The sequence below is a fragment of the Diadema antillarum genome, unplaced genomic scaffold (assembly GCF_040938485.1).
Source record: "Diadema antillarum isolate AM-2024a unplaced genomic scaffold, OU_Dant_1.0 seq00001092_RagTag, whole genome shotgun sequence".
Classification (NCBI taxonomy): domain Eukaryota; kingdom Metazoa; phylum Echinodermata; class Echinoidea; order Diadematoida; family Diadematidae; genus Diadema; species Diadema antillarum.
Genome location: NW_027271911.1, coordinates 6,306 through 28,083, shown reverse-complemented (window position 1 = coordinate 28,083; position 21,778 = coordinate 6,306). Strand labels below are relative to the sequence as shown.

The 21,778-nt window shown below is 40.6% G+C and overlaps 1 protein-coding gene across 1 annotated transcript in view; it reads right to left on the bottom strand.

Annotated features, from left to right (window-relative positions):
• Positions 1–20,144, bottom strand: part of LOC139743526 (wee1-like protein kinase) — a gene marked incomplete at its 5' end in the record, with an annotated part of 179,456 nt that extends 159,312 nt beyond the window's left edge. Inside the window, one exon of the mRNA XM_071654006.1 lies at positions 20,017–20,144. Within this exon, the coding sequence (XP_071510107.1) occupies positions 20,017–20,144 (128 nt within the window). The remainder of the gene's footprint in view (positions 1–20,016) is intronic.
• Positions 20,145–21,778: the final 1,634 nt, after the last annotated feature.

The window sequence follows — 21,778 nt, the reverse complement described above, 5'->3', positions numbered from 1 at the left end:
CGTACGGACAGACGGACGGACGGACGGACGGACGACCCGAAAACATAATGCCTCCGGCCACTTCGTTGCGGAGGCATAAAAATGATTCAAGTCTTTTCAACAATAACACGCTTCGGTTTATAGTTTTTATGCGTTTAAACGCAGTTTTTAGTTTCGTACAAAAACCGCAAGTCTTTTCTGCAACGCTCTTGCGTTTTAGATACAGCGTTGCTTGTGATTTGATGGACTTGCATTTGACTATTAGAATTAGTGTTTAAACGCAATTGAGTTTAAGTTTCTTACAATTTTCTAGTGTCGGATGATTATGAAATGCAAGTCTTTTCAGCGTTCCGTGTTTGATGGACTTGCATTTGATTTTGGGGGTTGCGTTTAATTCTTAATTTTGCGTAAGAAGTAAAAAATAATGCAGGTCTTTTCAACAATACTTGTAACTCACTTCCGTAGATGTTTAGAGATGCGTTTAAACGCAGTTTCTTATAATTTCGTACAAAAAGTAGGCCCTATGTCTTTTCTGCAATGCTCTTGCGTTTAAATACAGCGTCGCGTGTGATTTGATGGACTTGCATTGGATTTTTAGAATCGCGTTGAAATGCAACTGAGTTTTAAAGAAGTTCCCTACAATTTTCAAGTTTCGTATATCAAACGCAAGTCTATTCAGCGTTCCGCGTGATGACATGGACTTACAATTGCATTTGATTTTCAGAGCTGCGTTTAATTTTTAATTTTGCATACGAAAAAACAAACAAAATAATGCAAGACTTTTCAACAATAACGCACCTCCGTAGATGTTAAGAGATGCTTTTAAACGCAGTTTCTCTATAGTTTCTTACGAAAACCTCTTCTTCCCTGCAACGTTCTTGCGTTTGAATACAGCGTTGCGCGTGATTGATGGACTTCATTTGATTTTTAGAGTTGCGTTTCAACGCAATTGAGTTTCAGGTTCATACAACTATTTTCTAGTTTCATACTATATCAAACGCAAGCCTTTTGGCAGCAACGCACTTGCGTTTATGTGCAAAGTTGCTCGTGATTTGATACACCTGCATTTAATTTTCAGCTGCATTTAATTATAGACGAGGGAATAAACACGTATTTCAGCTCAGTTGGCACTAAAAAATCAGGTCGACTTACGCGAGTTGTGGACTTATAAATGTCGACTAAGACGAAGAAATTTTCAAGGAACAACAAGACAAAAATCGGGACTTTTTTATCGGGTCGACTTCAGCAATGTCGAGGTTTACTGTACTAAAGCTCCATAGTTTCAGCAGAGCCAGATGTGTATGTACCTCCCTGGTTTCAGGAAGGAGGTACTAGGCGAGCTCGCCTGGTACCTCCTTGGTTTCAGGTGCAGGGAGCTCTCATCAGCTAGCTCTCGCCAACTACAGCACATGTCTCCAACAGCATGCACGTATCACACAGCACAGGGTTACTAATACATGTACTATACATAGCCCCTCTTCCCTCCCAGGCCCAATGCAATTGACACGATGTTTACGACCCATTCAGCGCGTACGCAAATTCCTTTACCCTGCGGTTTTTGCCTGGCGGCAAACCTGCTTTGAAGTTCCTGGAAATTTCCACCAGCTTGTTGCCTGGCTGGCACGGCCATGGGTGTCAAGTTTCCGTCAATCTACCTAGCTATTGTGAATGTTTTTCTTATACACTTGTCACTTCATTACACACATTTTGCTTCACCTGAGAAGCTGCTTACAAGAGTGGTCTCACGCTCATGTAAGGGGAACAAATACTATATTTCGGATACTATTTCAGATACTTCTTGATTACGCCCCTCATCGACGCAAATTAAGGTAATCACAGCGTTACTAACGCGTAATAGTGCAATGCCTTTCGTGGTTTCATTTGTTTGCTAGTTTGTCCGTTTTTTAAGCTTCCATGAAATCAACTGTGTAGGTGTTAAGCACAAGACAAAGGGAAGACTTAATCCGGGCGTTCCCGAACGCTGGCTACATGGAGCGATGGCTTCGTGGTCGATTGGGTGCAGTGAAGTTGACGCTATTGTGTTCGAAACAAAGGCACTAAACAAAAGACTTTTAAGCTGGCGTTCCCGGAACGCGGACGGCATGGGCGCATGCCAAGCTTGTGCCAAGCTGGCTACTTAACAGATAAGAAGGCATGCCGGACGCGGGCGAACGCTCGTGAGATAAAATCTGTCACGCCTTATTTCACTGTTTTCATTCCTCTCTACATTTCCCTCATGCGTGGTTAGTCCTTGATCAGTGACAGGGTCTTGAAGTTTTTGAAGGGGGAGGTGAAGCAGAAAGAGAGGGTTCTTCACTTTATTTATCACTGAACTTGCGCTTCTAACATTTCAAAGGTACAAGTGCAGGGCAGAAAGCCGTCTTCTGTTTTGTTCTGTTTTATGTGTGTGTGTGTGTGGGGGGAGGGCTCGGAAGGCTTTTTCAGTTACTTTCCTCCCCCTTCACATTCCGCTGATGAGCACCCTTGCTCTGTGGTTGGATCATGTGCTATTAAAAGTTACAACCCTATTCCGAACCGTCTGTAACATTCCCTTTTTGAACATCTCCCTTCATGTTTGTGTAACTTCATTGAAGCATGAAGGCCATTGTTATCTGCCAAGTCGGGCAGGCGTCGCGAAAGCTAACTGACTCCTTAATTACTATCCATCTTTCTGAGTAAAATGGAAGCATATTTTCAAATTAAGTTTTCTCGAGCAGGCGTAGATCATTTTTTACGCATGAGATGTCAATTGAAAGGAAAAAGAAGGGATATTAAGGCCATGATTTCATTTTTTACAAAAGATTGCCGAAAAAGCCTTAACAACTCATCCAAAGTCGCCATTTGCTCGTGCAAATGAAAATTTAATAGCATTACTTTCTATTGTTCTAACTCAGCCATGCATGAATTATGAACAATGAGTTGTGCATCAAATGAAAGAAGAGAAGTAAATCTTTCCATTCATGCATATCTCATAGAACATATATATGATTATGATCACAAAAAATTGCAATGAAACTCGGTTTCGTTTTTTCTGGGACACGCTGTAAAGAACGACTGCTGTATTGTTTCGTTTAGGGAAAGAATCAGGTTGTGAGCTTGAACGGAAACAGAACCTGAATTTTAAGAGATTGTCAGGGTTTTGTTTGTTTTTTGTTTGTTGTTTGTTTACTTGTTCGTTTGTTTGTTTGGTTGTTTGTTTGTTTTTGCTTTTTAGAAAGTGAACTACCGACAATAGCGTACAAATATTCGTATTTAAGGTTTAAAGGGATGTGGAATTGGTTTATGTAAAGCTAAAAGCTGCGTTTACACATGTTCCCGGCAACCATGGCAGTCACATTTCAGGCCATCACGGACAAAACGGGACAGACGTGAAACAACGCTGTGAGAGGAGATAGGCAAATGCGACAGGCCGTGATTGCCGTGGATGCCGTGTCACATTCTTAAACTGTTACAAAAATTGCCACGGCAGTCCCGGTGCTAATGAGGAATTTCGTATGCCTTGATAAAATGGGATGAATGCAATGAAACACGACGGCACGTAATAGACCCTAACAAAACTTGGAGGCAGTCCGTAGCGGGACGGGATGGAAAATATTGATAGTCTATAGCCTGATCAGACGCCGTGAGAACAGCGTGTGATATCTAGAAGTTTGCCCGGACGAGGACTGGAACGATCCGAACAAGACTTAGAATGCGAAGGAGGGGGACGAGTGGGGTGTTGGGGAACAGGAGAATGTCTCAACTGCATGTACTAGTATACCCACAGCGCATTGCATCTCAGGCAAATGTCAAATGAGGCTGCCGTGGCCGCCGGGAACATGGTGTAAACGCAGCTTTAGAGTCTTCAGAATCCACATTTATATCTATAGGCATAACTGAAACTTGATTTCTCGTGACTCTGACACACTTTGACAGACTGCATCATTTCTGTGCACAACATGTACATCTAATATTCAATTCCACAAAAAAGACCTTCGACCTTAAAGACCATTCTCCCGCCCATCATTCTCTCTCTGCATCTTTTTCTGTTGTTATTTTGTTCCACCTATGGGGATGTATTCTATGTTCGGCAATAATAACGCGTTTCATCGTGTGTTTTGTTTTGTTTTGTTTTATTTCATTTTTAGATTTAGATCGGAAAAGCAATATAGACGGGAGGTAAAATTGTTGAAGCAACTTTACAGTTTAATTTTTAGTTTGACATCGTTCTTATATTTTGATGTTCGTTGCACCTGTAAGGTTCTTGTAATGCGAAAGTTAAATAAGATTCGCTATTCTCGCAAATTCCCTCTGCCTTATTGATATTCGTTAATGTGAAAAATAAATACGATTCATTAATCCGAAACAGCACGAATTTTGTGATTCTAAAGGTGCAATTATCGGTATATTAAATTAATTACGTTACTCTGAAAACGAATAACACAACTTGTTCCTTTTAATTTCTGGGATTAACAAAACATCAGAAAGCAGAGCTTATTTAATTTTCAGATTTTTGGTCTGGCATTGGGGGTGTCACAAATGTACACACTAGTAGTTATATACATATGTATGATGTACTGTATGCATGGCTGTTTTAATGTGTATGTACACAGGTTGACCAGATTCATGGAGAACATTCCATATGGTATAGATATAGTACATACAGGCTGACCAGATAAGTGGAGAATTTTCTAGGTGGTATACAATGTAGCTATACAGTACATGCATGTAACAGGAAATACATTATAGCTCACTCAATCTAGAATGATTTCACCCATTCCAGAAAGTTCTGGGAAGTGCTAACATATTTGGCTGAGTGAGGCACTGTCCCTGTAGCCCAATGTGATTGGTAGTTATTCTTGGCAATGATGTTTTGTACATAGGCAGTGAGTCATCCAAGTTTCCTGGAACTTAGACTGGCTAGTAGGTTGGAGAGAGTTATAGAATGTGCTAGAAGGGGGTGAATGGATAGTATATAAGCCAGAGAAATTCTGCAGTAGGCAGAGTACCCAACACCTCTGCTCTGAGAGTTACGTCACTTCTGGCTCTGAAGCGACTTGTTATAGTCAGTCCTGTGTTACCTGCTGACCTGTTATGTTTGTGGAGATACTTGGCCTGGGAGACATTTTGCCTGCAGATAATTAATTTGCCTTCATTGGGGATAGACACCATTTTTGTGTCAATGGACATTGCTACGGAAAAGCTGTGACGGGCTGGATTCCTAGCTGGACAATATTAAGTGAATCATCATTCAACGCATCAACTGGACGTGGTCGTCACAACATTTGGACTCTGCACGTTTCGCCGTGGACGTATATGGTGGATTTTACCCCGGATCTATACCGTGGACTATCGTAACCTGTGCCTCTGGAGTTACGTAAGAGGGATCATTCGTTTGTGCATCGAGCATCGTATTTGGACATTTCCATGGATATTGCGTGTAATGCGTACGTAAGTGATTCCATTACTGACTTATATTTGTTTCTATTGATCATTATTGTACTGATGTGAAACCGATTACCAGTCTGTACCTACAATATCACTGTTAATAAACCGCCTGAACATCAGTTGATTGTTTCTTTTGTGCGATCATTCTCGGAGTGATTTTGGTCGTAACAAAATTGGGGGCTTGTGTCCGAGAAATGAATTTAAGCCAAAACTTAGAATTTGGAACGTTCCGGAATCCAGAATATTAGTACAGACAAAATACCGGTTGAGTTGATTGTTCAATTGTATATTGTGTGTAATACATTGTGACAATGTCAATCAGTACAATGGATGTTCAGGCATTTGTTCAGAGGACAGATTTGTCCCTCAGAGATTTGCAAAGGTTACGCAAATGTGATTTGACCGCTGTTGCACAGCATTTAAATGTTGATGTTCCACAAGGTGTAAGAAAGGCAGAGATTCTTGACTTGGTAGCTGGTCACATGGAGCTCAAAGAAGAAACTCAAATTTCAGATCAAGCTCATATTTCAGATCAAACACGGCTTGAGCTTGCTAGATTGGAACTGGAGAAAGAGAAGATGAGACTAGAAATGGAAATGAAGGAAAAGGAAAAACAAAGAGAAATGGAAAGAGAGAGGGAAAGAGAACAAAGAGAAATGGAAATGAGGAAATTCGAAATGGAGCAGCAAATGAAGTTGCGTGAGATGGAATTGACTCATGCACAGACTGTTGGAAATCGTGAAAGGGCTCCCCCTGAATTTGATTTGGCCAAGAACATTCGATTGGTGCCAAAGTTTGAAGAAAACAGAGTTGATGCATATTTTGTGTCATTTGAGAAGGTGGCTGACAGTTTGAACTGGCCACAGGAATTTTGGCCCATGCTCCTTCAAAGTGTGTTTGTCGGCAAAGCAGCCGATGTGTACTCATCTCTCTCAAAAGAGCAATCACGTGACTATGCTACAGTCAAGAAAGCAGTGTTGAATGCTTATGAGTTGGTGCCAGAGGCGTACAGACACAAATTCAGAAATTCGTACCGCAAACCAGGCCAGACACATGTTGAGTTTGCTCGAGAAAAAGAAATGATGTTTGATAGGTGGTACAGATCCCTTAAAGTGGATCAGGACTTTGATAACCTACGTGAGGTTGTTCTCTTGGAAGAATTCAAAAAGAGTGTTGCTTTCAGTGTGAGGTCGCATTTGGATGATCACAAAGTGACAAGTTTGCATAAAGCAGCCTTGATGGCTGATGAGTATGAGCTGACCCACAGAAATGACAACAGACCACCTTTCAGGAATTTCTCTGGAAATAAGAGAGATAAAAATCAGTCGAGCAATCCAAAGAATGCTGGTTCTGAAAAAGGCACGAGTTCTGAAACTTCATCGGCACCAAAGCCTCAATCTGACAAAGGGTCCAGTACAAGTGCAAATGTTATCAAATGTTTTCACTGTAACAAGACAGGGCATGTAAAGTCACAGTGTTGGAAGTTGCAAAACAAAACAAAGAAGGACTTGGGATTTGTCATGTCAAAAAGTGTCCTACCTGAAAACAGTGTCCCGTTCAGTGAAACACAGGCCATTGAAAGTCAATCTCCCAAATTCAAAGATAGGATGAAGCAGGTGGATGAGAGCTATCATAGCTTTTTGTTTGATGGTGAGGTGACCCCATGTACTTCTGGTGAGGCAGGTAAGCCAGTGGTCATCCTGCGGGATACGGGGGCCTCTCAGTCATTGATGGTGGATGGTGGTATGACTTTTCCACCAGATAGTGCAGTGAATGCAAAAGTCTTGATTCAGACTGTTGATGGCAGTTATATGTCAGTGCCACTGTATAGAGTGGATTTGAAGTGTGACCTAGTTTCTGGTCCTGTTACTGTTGGAGTTGTTCCTGAGTTGCCCATGGCAGGCATTGACTTCCTGTTGGGGAATGACTTGGCTGGGGACAAGGTGGTTGCGTCTCCAGTTGTTTCGGATAAACCAGTGGTGGTTGCTGAAACTGAGCAGTTGCAGGAGGAGTTTCCTGGGATTTTCCCAGATTGTGTTGTGACTAGGTCTCAGGCTCGTAGAGCTGTTCAAGATGATGCGGATTCTGTTGATGTGGAGGAGAATTCCGGTGTTTGGTTGGCAGAAACCTTTTTCAAGGATTTAAATGATGGGGTTGCTGTATTAGGCTCCGAGGCTAACAGTGATGGGCTGTTTAGCAAGTCTTCCTTGGTTGAAGCACAGCAGGCAGACTCTGAGTTGAAAGGTTTGTCTCAGACGGCGTGTTCTGAGGCTGAGGCTGAAAAGGTCCCTGAGTGCTATTATGTCAAAGATGGCATTTTGATGAGGAAGTGGAGACCTCCCCATAGGCCAGCTGATGAGGATTGGACGGTGGTCCGTCAAGTTGTTGTCCCTCCTAGTTACCGCGGTGAGATCTTGAGGATTGCTCACGAGTTACCTGTTGGCGGCCATTTAGGCGTCAGAAAGACAAAGGATCGGATCATGAGGCATTTCTATTGGCCGGGGTTGAATGTGGATGTGGCTGAGTTTTGCAAGACTTGTCACACATGTCAGGTGGCTGGTAAACCACAGCATTCAGTGAAGCCGGCGCCATTGATTCCGATACCTGCGTTTGAAGAACCATTCAGTCGAGTTTTAGTTGACTGTGTTGGACCTTTGCCTAGGACAAGGTCGGGTCACAAGTACCTCTTGACAATCATGGATATGTCTACACGGTTTCCAGAGGCTATCCCATTGCGAAATATCACTGCTAAGACTGTGGTAGATGCTCTAGTGCAGTTTTTCACTAGGTATGGGTTGCCCAAGGAAGTGCAGTCTGACCAAGGGTCAAATTTCATGTCAGGCATATTTCAAGAGGTGATGTATCGTTTGGGTGTGAAGCAGCTGAAGTCGTCAGCTTATCATCCCCAATCCCAAGGTGCGTTGGAGCGCTACCACCAGACCCTAAAGACAATGATTAGGGCATTTTGTGAGGAGTATCCCGAGGATTGGGATAAGGGCATCCCTTTCCTGCTGTTTGCAACGAGGGACTCCCCAAATGAGTCGACGGGTTTCAGCCCATTTGAGTTGGTGTACGGTCATGAAGTTAGGGGCCCACTGAAGCTCATCAAAGAGAAATTCATGACGGAGGATGATGAGGTCCACCTACTTGACTATGTGTCAAAGTTTCGTGAAAGGCTTTCAAAGGCTTGTGAGGTAGCTAGGGAACACTTGAAAGTGTCACAAGACTCTATGAAGAGAAAGGCAGACAAAAATGCCAAAGCCCGAACTTTCAACCCAGGTGACAAAGTTCTTGTACTGCTGCCCATACAAGGTGAACCACTGAAAGCCAAGTTCAGTGGCCCATACTGTGTCAAAAAGAAACTCAATGATGTGAACTATGTGATCAGTACGCCAGACAGACGAAAAGATCAGAGGGTGTGTCACGTAAACATGCTGAAAGAGTACTATGAGAGAAAGGCTAGTCAGCCGGTAGGTGTAACCCAGGTGGTAGAAGAAGAAGTAGATGAAGAGGGAGAAGCTCAAGATGAGAATGGAAGTGAGCCCTCTAGTGCCAGGTTGTCTAACTCAGAGATGTTAGGGAAAGTAGATGAGGCACTGAACTACCTACCTGATAATCAGAGGAAAGATGTGACTAGTCTGTTACATGAGTACAAAGAACTGTGTAAAGACAAACCAGGCTGCACCCCTCTGGCTGTACATGATGTTGATGTAGGAGATGCTGACCCTATCAAGCAAAACCCTTACAGGTTAAACCCGAGCAAACTGCAAAAAGTAAGGGAAGAGGTTCAATACATGCTAGACAATGACATAATAGAACCGAGTAAAAGCAGTTGGAGCTCCCCAATCGTCATGGTGCCCAAGCCGGATGGGTCTCGAAGATTCTGTATAGATTACAGAAAGGTGAATGCCGTGACGAAAACAGACTCTTTCCCCATTCCCAGACTAGAAGACTGCATTGACAGGGTCGGAAATTCTGCATATGTCAGTAAGATAGACCTTCTAAAGGGATACTGGCAAGTGCCCTTGACCGACAAAGCCAGAGAGATTTCTGCCTTTGCTACACCAGATGGCTTGTTCCAATGCAAAGTAATGCCATTCGGCATGAAAAATGCTCCGGCCACCTTCCAACGGCTGACAAACCAAATCATTGCTGGACTTGACCACTGTGTAGTATACATTGATGACATCCTAGTGTACAGTGACACGTGGGAGGAGCACATTACACACTTGCGGCAACTTTTTGATCGACTCAGGGAGGCCGGATTGGTGATTAATCTGGCAAAGAGTGAATTTGCAAAGGTCAAAGTGGTGTATCTCGGGCATGTAGTCGGTCAGGGACAAGTATTGCCAAGAGAAGCCAAGGTAGAGGCTATACTAGGCTTTCCCATCCCCCAATCCAAGAAGGAGTTGCTCAGATTTCTGGGCATGGCTGGTTTCTACAGGAAATTTGTACCGAATTTCAGCACTGTAGTCACCCCCCTAACAAACCTGCTGAAGGGCAAGGCGAAGTACACATGGACTGATGAGTGTCAAAGAGCCTTCGAGAAACTAAAGGCAGTCCTTGCTAATGAGCCTGTTTTGGCAGCTCCTGACTTCGCAAAGCCATTCAAGGTGGCAATAGATGCTAGCGATGTAGGAGTGGGAGCGGTTTTGCTCCAAGAAGATGAAGAAGGCACTGAACGACCAGTTAGCTACTTCTCAAAAAAATTGAACGCATACCAGAAGAAGTACTCCACAATTGAGAAGGAGGCTCTCAGTCTCATCCTTGCCCTCCAGCAATACGAAGTGTACTTGACAAATAGCAAAGGGGAGATCACGGTCTATACTGACCACAACCCCTTGGTCTTTTTAGACCGGTTCAAAATGAAGAACAACAGGTTGTTCAGATGGAGCATGATGACGCAGCCATATGCACTCAAAATCAAACATGTGGCAGGCAAAAACAATGTAATTGCCGACGCTCTGTCAAGAGTGTAACATGAAGAGAGTATCAAAGGTGAAAAGTTTTCACCGCATATCATTTCCAGTGTATGTGTTAAGCATATTCATTAATGTGTGCAAAACAGTTTGATATGATTGTATAAGCTCCGAGAATCCAAGCAATATCATTGTAAATGGTATCCATGAAAAGAGAACATGGAATTAATGCAGCTATCCAAAAGGCATGTGATAGTATGTGATTATTGTAGCTTGACTTGGATTTTACCTCACATTCATTGTAAATAATAATGAGAAATTGTGAAGGTAAAAGAAACCCTTGCTACGGCAAGGCTTTCTTTTTCCCATGGGGGATGGTGTCACAAATGTACACACTAGTAGTTATATACATATGTATGATGTACTGTATGCATGGCTGTTTTAATGTGTATGTACACAGGTTGACCAGATTCATGGAGAACATTCCATATGGTATAGATATAGTACATACAGGCTGACCAGATAAGTGGAGAATTTTCTAGGTGGTATACAATGTAGCTATACAGTACATGCATGTAACAGGAAATACATTATAGCTCACTCAATCTAGAATGATTTCACCCATTCCAGAAAGTTCTGGGAAGTGCTAACATATTTGGCTGAGTGAGGCACTGTCCCTGTAGCCCAATGTGATTGGTAGTTATTCTTGGCAATGATGTTTTGTACATAGGCAGTGAGTCATCCAAGTTTCCTGGAACTTAGACTGGCTAGTAGGTTGGAGAGAGTTATAGAATGTGCTAGAAGGGGGTGAATGGATAGTATATAAGCCAGAGAAATTCTGCAGTAGGCAGAGTACCCAACACCTCTGCTCTGAGAGTTACGTCACTTCTGGCTCTGAAGCGACTTGTTATAGTCAGTCCTGTGTTACCTGCTGACCTGTTATGTTTGTGGAGATACTTGGCCTGGGAGACATTTTGCCTGCAGATAATTAATTTGCCTTCATTGGGGATAGACACCATTTTTGTGTCAATGGACATTGCTACGGAAAAGCTGTGACGGGCTGGATTCCTAGCTGGACAATATTAAGTGAATCATCATTCAACGCATCAACTGGACGTGGTCGTCACAACATTTGGACTCTGCACGTTTCGCCGTGGACGTATATGGTGGATTTTACCCCGGATCTATACCGTGGACTATCGTAACCTGTGCCTCTGGAGTTACGTAAGAGGGATCATTCGTTTGTGCATCGAGCATCGTATTTGGACATTTCCATGGATATTGCGTGTAATGCGTACGTAAGTGATTCCATTACTGACTTATATTTGTTTCTATTGATCATTATTGTACTGATGTGAAACCGATTACCAGTCTGTACCTACAATATCACTGTTAATAAACCGCCTGAACATCAGTTGATTGTTTCTTTTGTGCGATCATTCTCGGAGTGATTTTGGTCGTAACAGGGGTTAGTAGTTCAGAAAATAAGGATGGAAAATCTTTGAGGCAAGAAAATAAGTTGAATTCTTATTATGGCATCGTTATTTCCTTTGCCTTATGTTCATTATTCCGAAAGAAGAATAAGGTTCGTAAATCCGATGGTTCTTTATGCTGAACCCGCAAAACACGCAAATTTGATATGCCTTAACTAATGTGTTAATCCAAAATTGTATTAGGGCTCGTTAATACCATTTGTGGCATTATTCCGAATGTTCTTAAATGTGAGAATGACTTACGTGCATGGTACGAAACTTATATCATTTTTGGCTAAAAGAAAATTAAAAACGCCGAATCTTTTCCTGTGACGGGAATATATGGGTTTATTTCTGAACGTGACATCGTTTACTTCTTTGCACGATATTCATCATTCCGGAAAAAAAAAAAACTAGAGAGGGGCCGTCAAAGGCGGCAGACCCACGCCTAAGTACAAAGTCGGGGTAAACATAATGTGCATTCGGTCATCTACCAGAATTCGGCCACTTAATTGCCAGTGTGCTTTATCACCAGCCAGTGAGTTCTACCTATCTCTATAGGCATAACTGAAACTTGATTTCTCGTGACTCTGACACACTTTGACAGACTGCGTCATTTCTGTGCACAACATGTACATCTAATATTCAATTCCACAAAAAAGACCTTCGACCTTAAAGACCATTCTCCCGCCCATCATTCTCTCTCTGCATCTTTTTCTGTTGTTATTTTGTTCCACCTATGGGGATGTATTCTATGTTCGGCAATAATAACGCGTTTCATCGTGTGTTTTGTTTTGTTTTGTTTTATTTCATTTTTAGATTTAGATCGGAAAAGCAATATAGACGGGAGGTAAAATTGTTGAAGCAACTTTACAGTTTAATTTTTAGTTTGACATCGTTCTTATATTTTGATGTTCGTTGCACCTGTAAGGTTCTTGTAATGCGAAAGTTAAATAAGATTCGCTATTCTCGCAAATTCCCTCTGCCTTATTGATATTCGTTAATGTGAAAAATAAATACGATTCATTAATCCGAAACAGCACGAATTTTGTGATTCTAAAGGTGCAATTATCGGTATATTAAATTAATTACGTTACTCTGAAAACGAATAACACAACTTGTTCCTTTTAATTTCTGGGATTAACAAAACATCAGAAAGCAGAGCTTATTTAATTTTCAGATTTTTGGTCTGGCATTGGGGGTTAGTAGTTCAGAAAATAAGGATGGAAAATCTTTGAGGCAAGAAAATAAGTTGAATTCTTATTATGGCATCGTTATTTCCTTTGCCTTATGTTCATTATTCCGAAAGAAGAATAAGGTTCGTAAATCCGATGGTTCTTTATGCTGAACCCGCAAAACACGCAAATTTGATATGCCTTAACTAATGTGTTAATCCAAAATTGTATTAGGGCTCGTTAATACCATTTGTGGCATTATTCCGAATGTTCTTAAATGTGAGAATGACTTACGTGCATGGTACGAAACTTATATCATTTTTGGCTAAAAGAAAATTAAAAACGCCGAATCTTTTCCTGTGACGGGAATATATGGGTTTATTTCTGAACGTGACATCGTTTACTTCTTTGCACGATATTCATCATTCCGGAAAAAAAAAAAACTAGAGAGGGGCAGTCAAAGGCGGCAGACCCACGCCTAAGTACAAAGTCGGGGTAAACATAATGTGCATTCGGTCATCTACCAGAATTCGGCCACTTAATTGCCAGTGTGCTTTATCACCAGCCAGTGAGTTCTACCTATCTCTATAGGCATAACTGAAACTTGATTTCTCGTGACTCTGACACACTTTGACAGACTGCGTCATTTCTGTGCACAACATGTACATCTAATATTCAATTCCACAAAAAAGACCTTCGACCTTAAAGACCATTCTCCCGCCCATCATTCTCTCTCTGCATCTTTTTCTGTTGTTATTTTGTTCCACCTATGGGGATGTATTCTATGTTCGGCAATAATAACGCGTTTCATCGTGTGTTTTGTTTTGTTTTGTTTTATTTCATTTTTAGATTTAGATCGGAAAAGCAATATCGACGGGAGGTAAAATTGTTGAAGCAACTTTACAGTTTAATTTTTAGTTTGACATCGTTCTTATATTTTGATGTTCGTTGCACCTGTAAGGTTCTTGTAATGCGAAAGTTAAATAAGATTCGCTATTCTCACAAATTCCCTCTGCCTTATTGATATTCGTTAATGTGAAAAATAAATACGATTCATTAATCCGAAACAGCACGAATTTTGTGATTCTAAAGGTGCAATTATCGGTATATTAAATTAATTACGTTACTCTGAAAACGAATAACACAACTTGTTCCTTTTAATTTCTGGGATTAACAAAACATCAGAAAGCAGAGCTTATTTAATTTTCAGATTTTTGGTCTGGCATTGGGGGTTAGTAGTTCAGAAAATAAGGATGGAAAATCTTTGAGGCAAGAAAATAAGTTGAATTCTTATTATGGCATCGTTATTTCCTTTGCCTTATGTTCATTATTCCGAAAGAAGAATAAGGTTCGTAAATCCGATGGTTCTTTATGCTGAACCCGCAAAACACGCAAATTTGATATGCCTTAACTAATGTGTTAATCCAAAATTGTATTAGGGCTCGTTAATACCATTTGTGGCATTATTCCGAATGTTCTTAAATGTGAGAATGACTTACGTGCATGGTACGAAACTTATATCATTTTTGGCTAAAAGAAAATTAAAAACGCCGAATCTTTTCCTGTGACGGGAATATATGGGTTTATTTCTGAACGTGACATCGTTTACTTCTTTGCACGATATTCATCATTCCGGAAAAAAAAAAAACTAGAGAGGGGCAGTCAAAGGCGGCAGACCCACGCCTAAGTACAAAGTCGGGGTAAACATAATGTGCATTCGGTCATCTACCAGAATTCGGCCACTTAATTGCCAGTGTGCTTTATCACCAGCCAGTGAGTTCTACCTATCTCTATAGGCATAACTGAAACTTGATTTCTCGTGACTCTGACACACTTTGACAGACTGCATCATTTCTGTGCACAACATGTACATCTAATATTCAATTCCACAAAAAAGACCTTCGACCTTAAAGACCATTCTCCCGCCCATCATTCTCTCTCTGCATCTTTTTCTGTTGTTATTTTGTTCCACCTATGGGGATGTATTCTATGTTCGGCAATAATAACGCGTTTCATCGTGTGTTTTGTTTTGTTTTGTTTTATTTCATTTTTAGATTTAGATCGGAAAAGCAATATCGACGGGAGGTAAAATTGTTGAAGCAACTTTACAGTTTAATTTTTAGTTTGACATCGTTCTTATATTTTGATGTTCGTTGCACCTGTAAGGTTCTTGTAATGCGAAAGTTAAATAAGATTCGCTATTCTCGCAAATTCCCTCTGCCTTATTGATATTCGTTAATGTGAAAAATAAATACGATTCATTAATCCGAAACAGCACGAATTTTGTGATTCTAAAGGTGCAATTATTGGTATATTAAATTAATTACGTTACTCTGAAAACGAATAACACAACTTGTTCCTTTTAATTTCTGGGATTAACAAAACATCAGAAAGCAGAGCTTATTTAATTTTCAGATTTTTGGTCTGGCATTGGGGGTTAGTAGTTCAGAAAATAAGGATGGAAAATCTTTGAGGCAAGAAAATAAGTTGAATTCTTATTATGGCATCGTTATTTCCTTTGCCTTATGTTCATTATTCCGAAAGAAGAATAAGGTTCGTAAATCCGATGGTTCTTTATGCTGAACCCGCAAAACACGCAAATTTGATATGCCTTAACTAATGTGTTAATCCAAAATTGTATTAGGGCTCGTTAATACCATTTGTGGCATTATTCCGAATGTTCTTAAATGTGAGAATGACTTACGTGCATGGTACGAAACTTATATCATTTTTGGCTAAAAGAAAATTAAAAACGCCGAATCTTTTCCTGTGACGGGAATATATGGGTTTATTTCTGAACGTGACATCGTTTACTTCTTTGCACGATATTCATCATTCCGGAAAAAAAAAAAACTAGAGAGGGGCCGTCAAAGGCGGCAGACCCACGCCTAAGTACAAAGTCGGGGTAAACATAATGTGCATTCGGTCATCTACCAGAATTCGGCCACTTAATTGCCAGTGTGCTTTATCACCAGCCAGTGAGTTCTACCTATCTCTATAGGCATAACTGAAACTTGATTTCTCGTGACTCTGACACACTTTGACAGACTGCGTCATTTCTGTGCACAACATGTACATCTAATATTCAATTCCACAAAAAAGACCTTCGACCTTAAAGACCATTCTCCCGCCCATCATTCTCTCTCTGCATCTTTTTCTGTTGTTATTTTGTTCCACCTATGGGGATGTATTCTATGTTCGGCAATAATAACGCGTTTCATCGTGTGTTTTGTTTTGTTTTGTTTTATTTCATTTTTAGATTTAGATCGGAAAAGCAATATCGACGGGAGGTAAAATTGTTGAAGCAACTTTACAGTTTAATTTTTAGTTTGACATCGTTCTTATATTTTGATGTTCGTTGCACCTGTAAGGTTCTTGTAATGCGAAAGTTAAATAAGATTCGCTATTCTCGCAAATTCCCTCTGCCTTATTGATATTCGTTAATGTGAAAAATAAATACGATTCATTAATCCGAAACAGCACGAATTTTGTGATTCTAAAGGTGCAATTATCGGTATATTAAATTAATTACGTTACTCTGAAAACGAATAACACAACTTGTTCCTTTTAATTTCTGGGATTAACAAAACATCAGAAAGCAGAGCTTATTTAATTTTCAGATTTTTGGTCTGGCATTGGGGGTTAGTAGTTCGGAAAATAAGGATGGAAAATCTTTGAGGCAAGAAAATAAGTTGAATTCTTATTATGGCATCGTTATTTCCTTTGCCTTATGTTCATTATTCCGAAAGAAGAATAAGGTTCGTAAATCCGATGGTTCTTTATGCTGAACCCGCAAAACACGCAAATTTGATATGCCTTAACTAATGTGTTAATCCAAAATTGTATTAGGGCTCGTTAATACCATTTGTGGCATTATTCCGAATGTTCTTAAATGTGAGAATGACTTACGTGCATGGTACGAAACTTATATCATTTTTGGCTAAAAGAAAATTAAAAACGCCGAATCTTTTCCTGTGACGGGAATATATGGGTTTATTTCTGAACGTGACATCGTTTACTTCTTTGCACGATATTCATCATTCCGGAAAAAAAAAAACTAGAGAGGGGCCGTCAAAGGCGGCAGACCCACGCCTAAGTACAAAGTCGGGGTAAACATAATGTGCATTCGGTCATCTACCAGAATTCGGCCACTTAATTGCCAGTGTGCTTTATCACCAGCCAGTGAGTTCTACCAAAGATCGTACACTGAAGTGTACGATCTTTGGTTCTACAGTCACATCACACGCAAATCACATCATTACACATACGGTATTAACACTCATTCATGTACAGGAAAGTCCTTAAGTCTCCTCCAAAAATCCATCGAAAATCCCAAATTCCACAGTCAAAAGTGCAGAATCGGAACTTTTCCAAGCGCGCGCGAATTAAGTCCAGTTTTAAGAGTATTGTCTACGCGACGGGTCGCGGAAAAAGCGCTAAAAATCGAGAAATACGCCGTTTTCTTGCGGGATATTTTGATTATAGCAAGCCGAGAGTGTGATGATATCAAAGGTCGTATGAGTGTACAATCTTTGATGGTATCTACAAAAGCGCAAAAGAAAAACAAAATTTACGTACCCCCTAGGCAATTACCCCTATGATAAGTGTCTACGGGAATTATTCAATGCAAGGGTTGAATGCAAATGTCTACTGCACCAGTATTCGGCCACCAACGAGCGCCGCAACGTCCCCGATGCAATTTTGCACCAACAGTGTAGAGCGCGATGCATTTTCAGCGGCCTTGCACACGCATTGACATTGAGCTAGCATATCGTGCAGTGTGACTGCGACCGAGCAAATGCTCCTCCAACGAAAAAAACAATCAATGTTAATTTGTGATGACGGAGAACGTACTTTCATAAATCTAGAAGGACATAGTCCCTCAAATAGGCCTAAACGTAAATTTCGGAATTCTTACGAACATTTGAGCAGCGAAGTCGGATCGTTTGGGAGTTTATGTTTTCGTATGGTAGCGGAAAATCGCAAAGTGAGAAACGGGAAATTTTCAGAGTGGTCACTATACCATGGGGTCAAAACTTCAAGGTCACACAGAATTTGCAAGGGTCAACCGATTATCACCAAAATCTAATCGATTCTTTCCTGCCATTATCCAAACATCCCCTTAACATTTCGTGCAAATCTGTTTACCCGTTCTCTTGTTATCTTGTACACAAACAAACAAACAAACAAACAAACAAACAAAAAACAAACAAACAAACAAACATACGGAACCCTTTACATAACCCCCTGCCGATTTTCATCGGCGTGGGTAAAAAGTCAGATGGTTCATTCATCCGAAAATGGAAAAAAAGGTGGGTCGTTTATCTGTAAAGAAATTATCATATTCGTGGTAAGAAACTTCGTTTTTGTATCAGCTATGTAACGTCCGAAATTTCGAAACTTATATAAAAAGGAAAAGCGAACCTTCAGCATGATAACAAACTTTAGCGAATCGTAACAGTTTTTTTTTTTCAATCGAGCAGTGTGGAATAACAAATATCCGACATTTGTTTTAGCATGGTATGGAGCAGAATGTTACTGCTATTCACTTTCAAAAGTAAAAGCAATCATCTGACATTTATTCTGGCATCTTCTGGAGCCGAATGTTATTGCTTTTTACTTTCGAAAGTAAAGCAAATATCCGACATTTATTTAATCACCATACGGAATTGAATATTACTCTGATTCATTTCCGAACGTCAGAGGAACAACAGAACACCTGTGAACATACAGAAGACAGTGCTCTTGTTTGTATAGCGGGTAGTTTCGATTCAGAAGTACAGGGATATAAAAACGAGACCAAATTGGTTAAAAATTAATTTATTATGACTAAGCTACTCATCTGGAAATGCTATCATAGCTTGATAAGCATATCTATGCCCGACAAACAAAATGACACCAAAAAGGTTTTGCCATCTCAGGTGGTACCAACAACCCATTTTTCGGGTCTTGGCCCATGGACTATATGGGGGAAACAGTGAAATTTTAGAATTTGACCTTGACCTTGAGTATGTGTGCTCAAAAGTTGAAAGGCACAGCTTTGTCAACATAAATTTTATTTAAATGAATACCTCCAATGGCTCTTGACGTCGTCCACAAAATCCATTACAGACGGACAACCCAGATACATAACGCCTGAGCTTGTGGCGAAGGCATAAATATCGGAAAACCGAGAAAAGCCTACTATCACTTGCCATTTTTCTTCCTTACCTTTACTACTGTAAACGTTGATACTTTCGTGTGATTGATTTTGTGCTGAGCGGCTCAAAAACATATTTGTGGGTTGTTGAATTCGCGCTACGGAACTGCCAAACCCATTCATAATGTGCAGAGAAAATTGTGAAAGATATTTTCGCAGACTTTTTTTAGAATTCCTGCTAGCCAGAAGTAGCAATCCTCGAAAATCTATGTACCGCAAAAACTTCTGCGTTTACAGTACCTGCTCAAAGATTTCTTCCTTTACCAAAACTCCCTCACCTCCAATTTCCTTGCTATTTCCTGTGAGGTAGATGTAGCCAACCCAAGCCTTTGGGCTGGCTGGTGCCCATGCTTGTTCACTGTCACTGTCATGTTGACCATGCCCATACTCACCCCCAACCTCAGTTCCTAGACACAAGTGGTCTTCAGGCCTGCATGCACCTCTACCACAAATTTAAGTTTTTAACTGTGATGTTAAACTAATTCGGGAAGGCAGGGATATTTCTGAGACCCCCTAAGGAGCCCCCCCCCCCCCCCCCCCCACAGAAGAAATGTGGAAATTGTTTCCCACTTTGCCCCCCTGGATCTGACATGAACACACTTGAATTTGCACTCATGAACATACTTTCCTATAGCATTTTGGGTACAATCATTTTTGGTTTTATAGAAGAACTAGAACTGTACAGCCTCCAAGAGATGGTACGCCAGAGTGCAGTACAGACCCTGTGTTATGGTTGCCTACAATTGTATGGACTACATATTTCCTGCCTTATTTCCAAACTGTTAAAATCTAAAGATTTATGCTATCAAGCTATTCATACAAGAGAGATACATATGAAAAAATACCTTAGTAGGGTTTCCTGTGAAGCTGTCATCCATGTCTTCATCGAGGTCATCATCATCACCAAGAATGTTGTTTGGTGTAAGCTGAGAACCTTCCTGTGTGATACGATGATTCTGATCTATATAGACTCCTGCATCACAACAATTTAAAAAAAATTAACTTGAAATTATGTAAATTCTGACAAATTAGATTATGCGATGTATCAAGGAATAAATGTTTTGAGCCTGACCCAAATTTGGATGACCCTATCCATTACATGTACATGTACAGTACGCGCAATAAGAAACGCCTAGAGCTGTCAATTTCTTTTTCCAACGAAAGTTTCTTATCGATTCAGTAGCAACGAAATCTCGCAGGGAGGAAATTTCGTTATTGAGCCAGTAGCAATGATTCTGACGCTTTGTGGATGCAATTTCATCCACATCCGCCTGCTCAATTCCGTTTGGCAAATGCGTTGCTCGTTCGGAAAATGCGTGTTCGGAGCTCGGCAGTTTCGTCCAAATTTTGTTAGAAGCGTCCAAGGCGCACACATTACACACGTGCGGCCACAGAGAGCCGGCAAGAATCACTGCAAGAATCAACAAGTAGCACAGCGGTCAGAATGAGAACAGTAGACAGGCATGGAATTCACCTGATACACATGATAATAATAAAATGGTAACATGAATACATATATCGATGTCGTTTTCATTGAAGTAATTTGTAAAAGTTTCAGTTTCCCTAACCCTAGCTGTAAGTACGGTACCATTATCAGATTATTCACTGCATTGTAAGTCACCTAAGATACATCACATGCATATGCGGGCTGTAAGGTGTAACCAGGGAATGTGTGGGAAAGGCGAGCGCGCCATGTGTGTGTCGCCATTGCTATGGCATGGCTCGCTCGGCTGAACGAAACAGCATGTACGATGTAGTTTACGTGGTCTTTTACAAGCAGAAAATAAACAACTGTTGATCATCAAATAGACTGAATTACCAGTCAGAGATCATTCAGGTTCATAGTATTTTAGAGAAATCACGCAATTTTGGCAAGCGTGAACCATTAGGAACCCACAGGAACCTTATCGTCGAATGCCGACGAAAAAGAAAATGGTTTCACCAAAATTGCGTGTACATAAACGACCAAGCATTAACAAGAAAATTAACCCCCCCACAGAGGAAAAAAGAAATAAGAAGGATATGTTCTCCGTTATTTGGTCATTAAATATATTTTCTTTCTTCAGCAATTGCGCGTTACTTGCCCTTTTTTTTATTGAATCAGAAAAGCAAAAAAAAAATATTCAAAACAAGATAATAAGTTTAATTCTTAGTTTGACATTGTTTATTTCTTTATTGAACAGAGAGAGATAATTCAGGCGGTACTTGGAATTTTCAAAGTGACTAATTCAGACTGATTCTTAGTTTGACTTGGCTCTTTCTTTCTTTCTTTCTTTTTTTTTTTTTTTGGGGGGGGGGGTGAGGGTGGGGGTCATGTTCGTTGTTCCAGGCCTCGAATTAACCGACGGCCACCGACGGCCATGGCCGTCGGTGCCCCTCTCGTTGGCCGCAATGCCCTTTCTTCCGTGATCAAAGTTACGGCCAAAAAAAATGTGCCCTTTTTCTTGTGGCCGTGGTGCCCTTTTAGAATGAAAGTTCTTATTTATGACGTATAATATGCCCTTTCTCAAAGTCTACACTTCAATAAGCTTGAACAAATTTCCTCATCTCAAATATCATACCTTCTGTTCAGTTCACTCGCGTCCCAATATATCTGATTTAAACTCA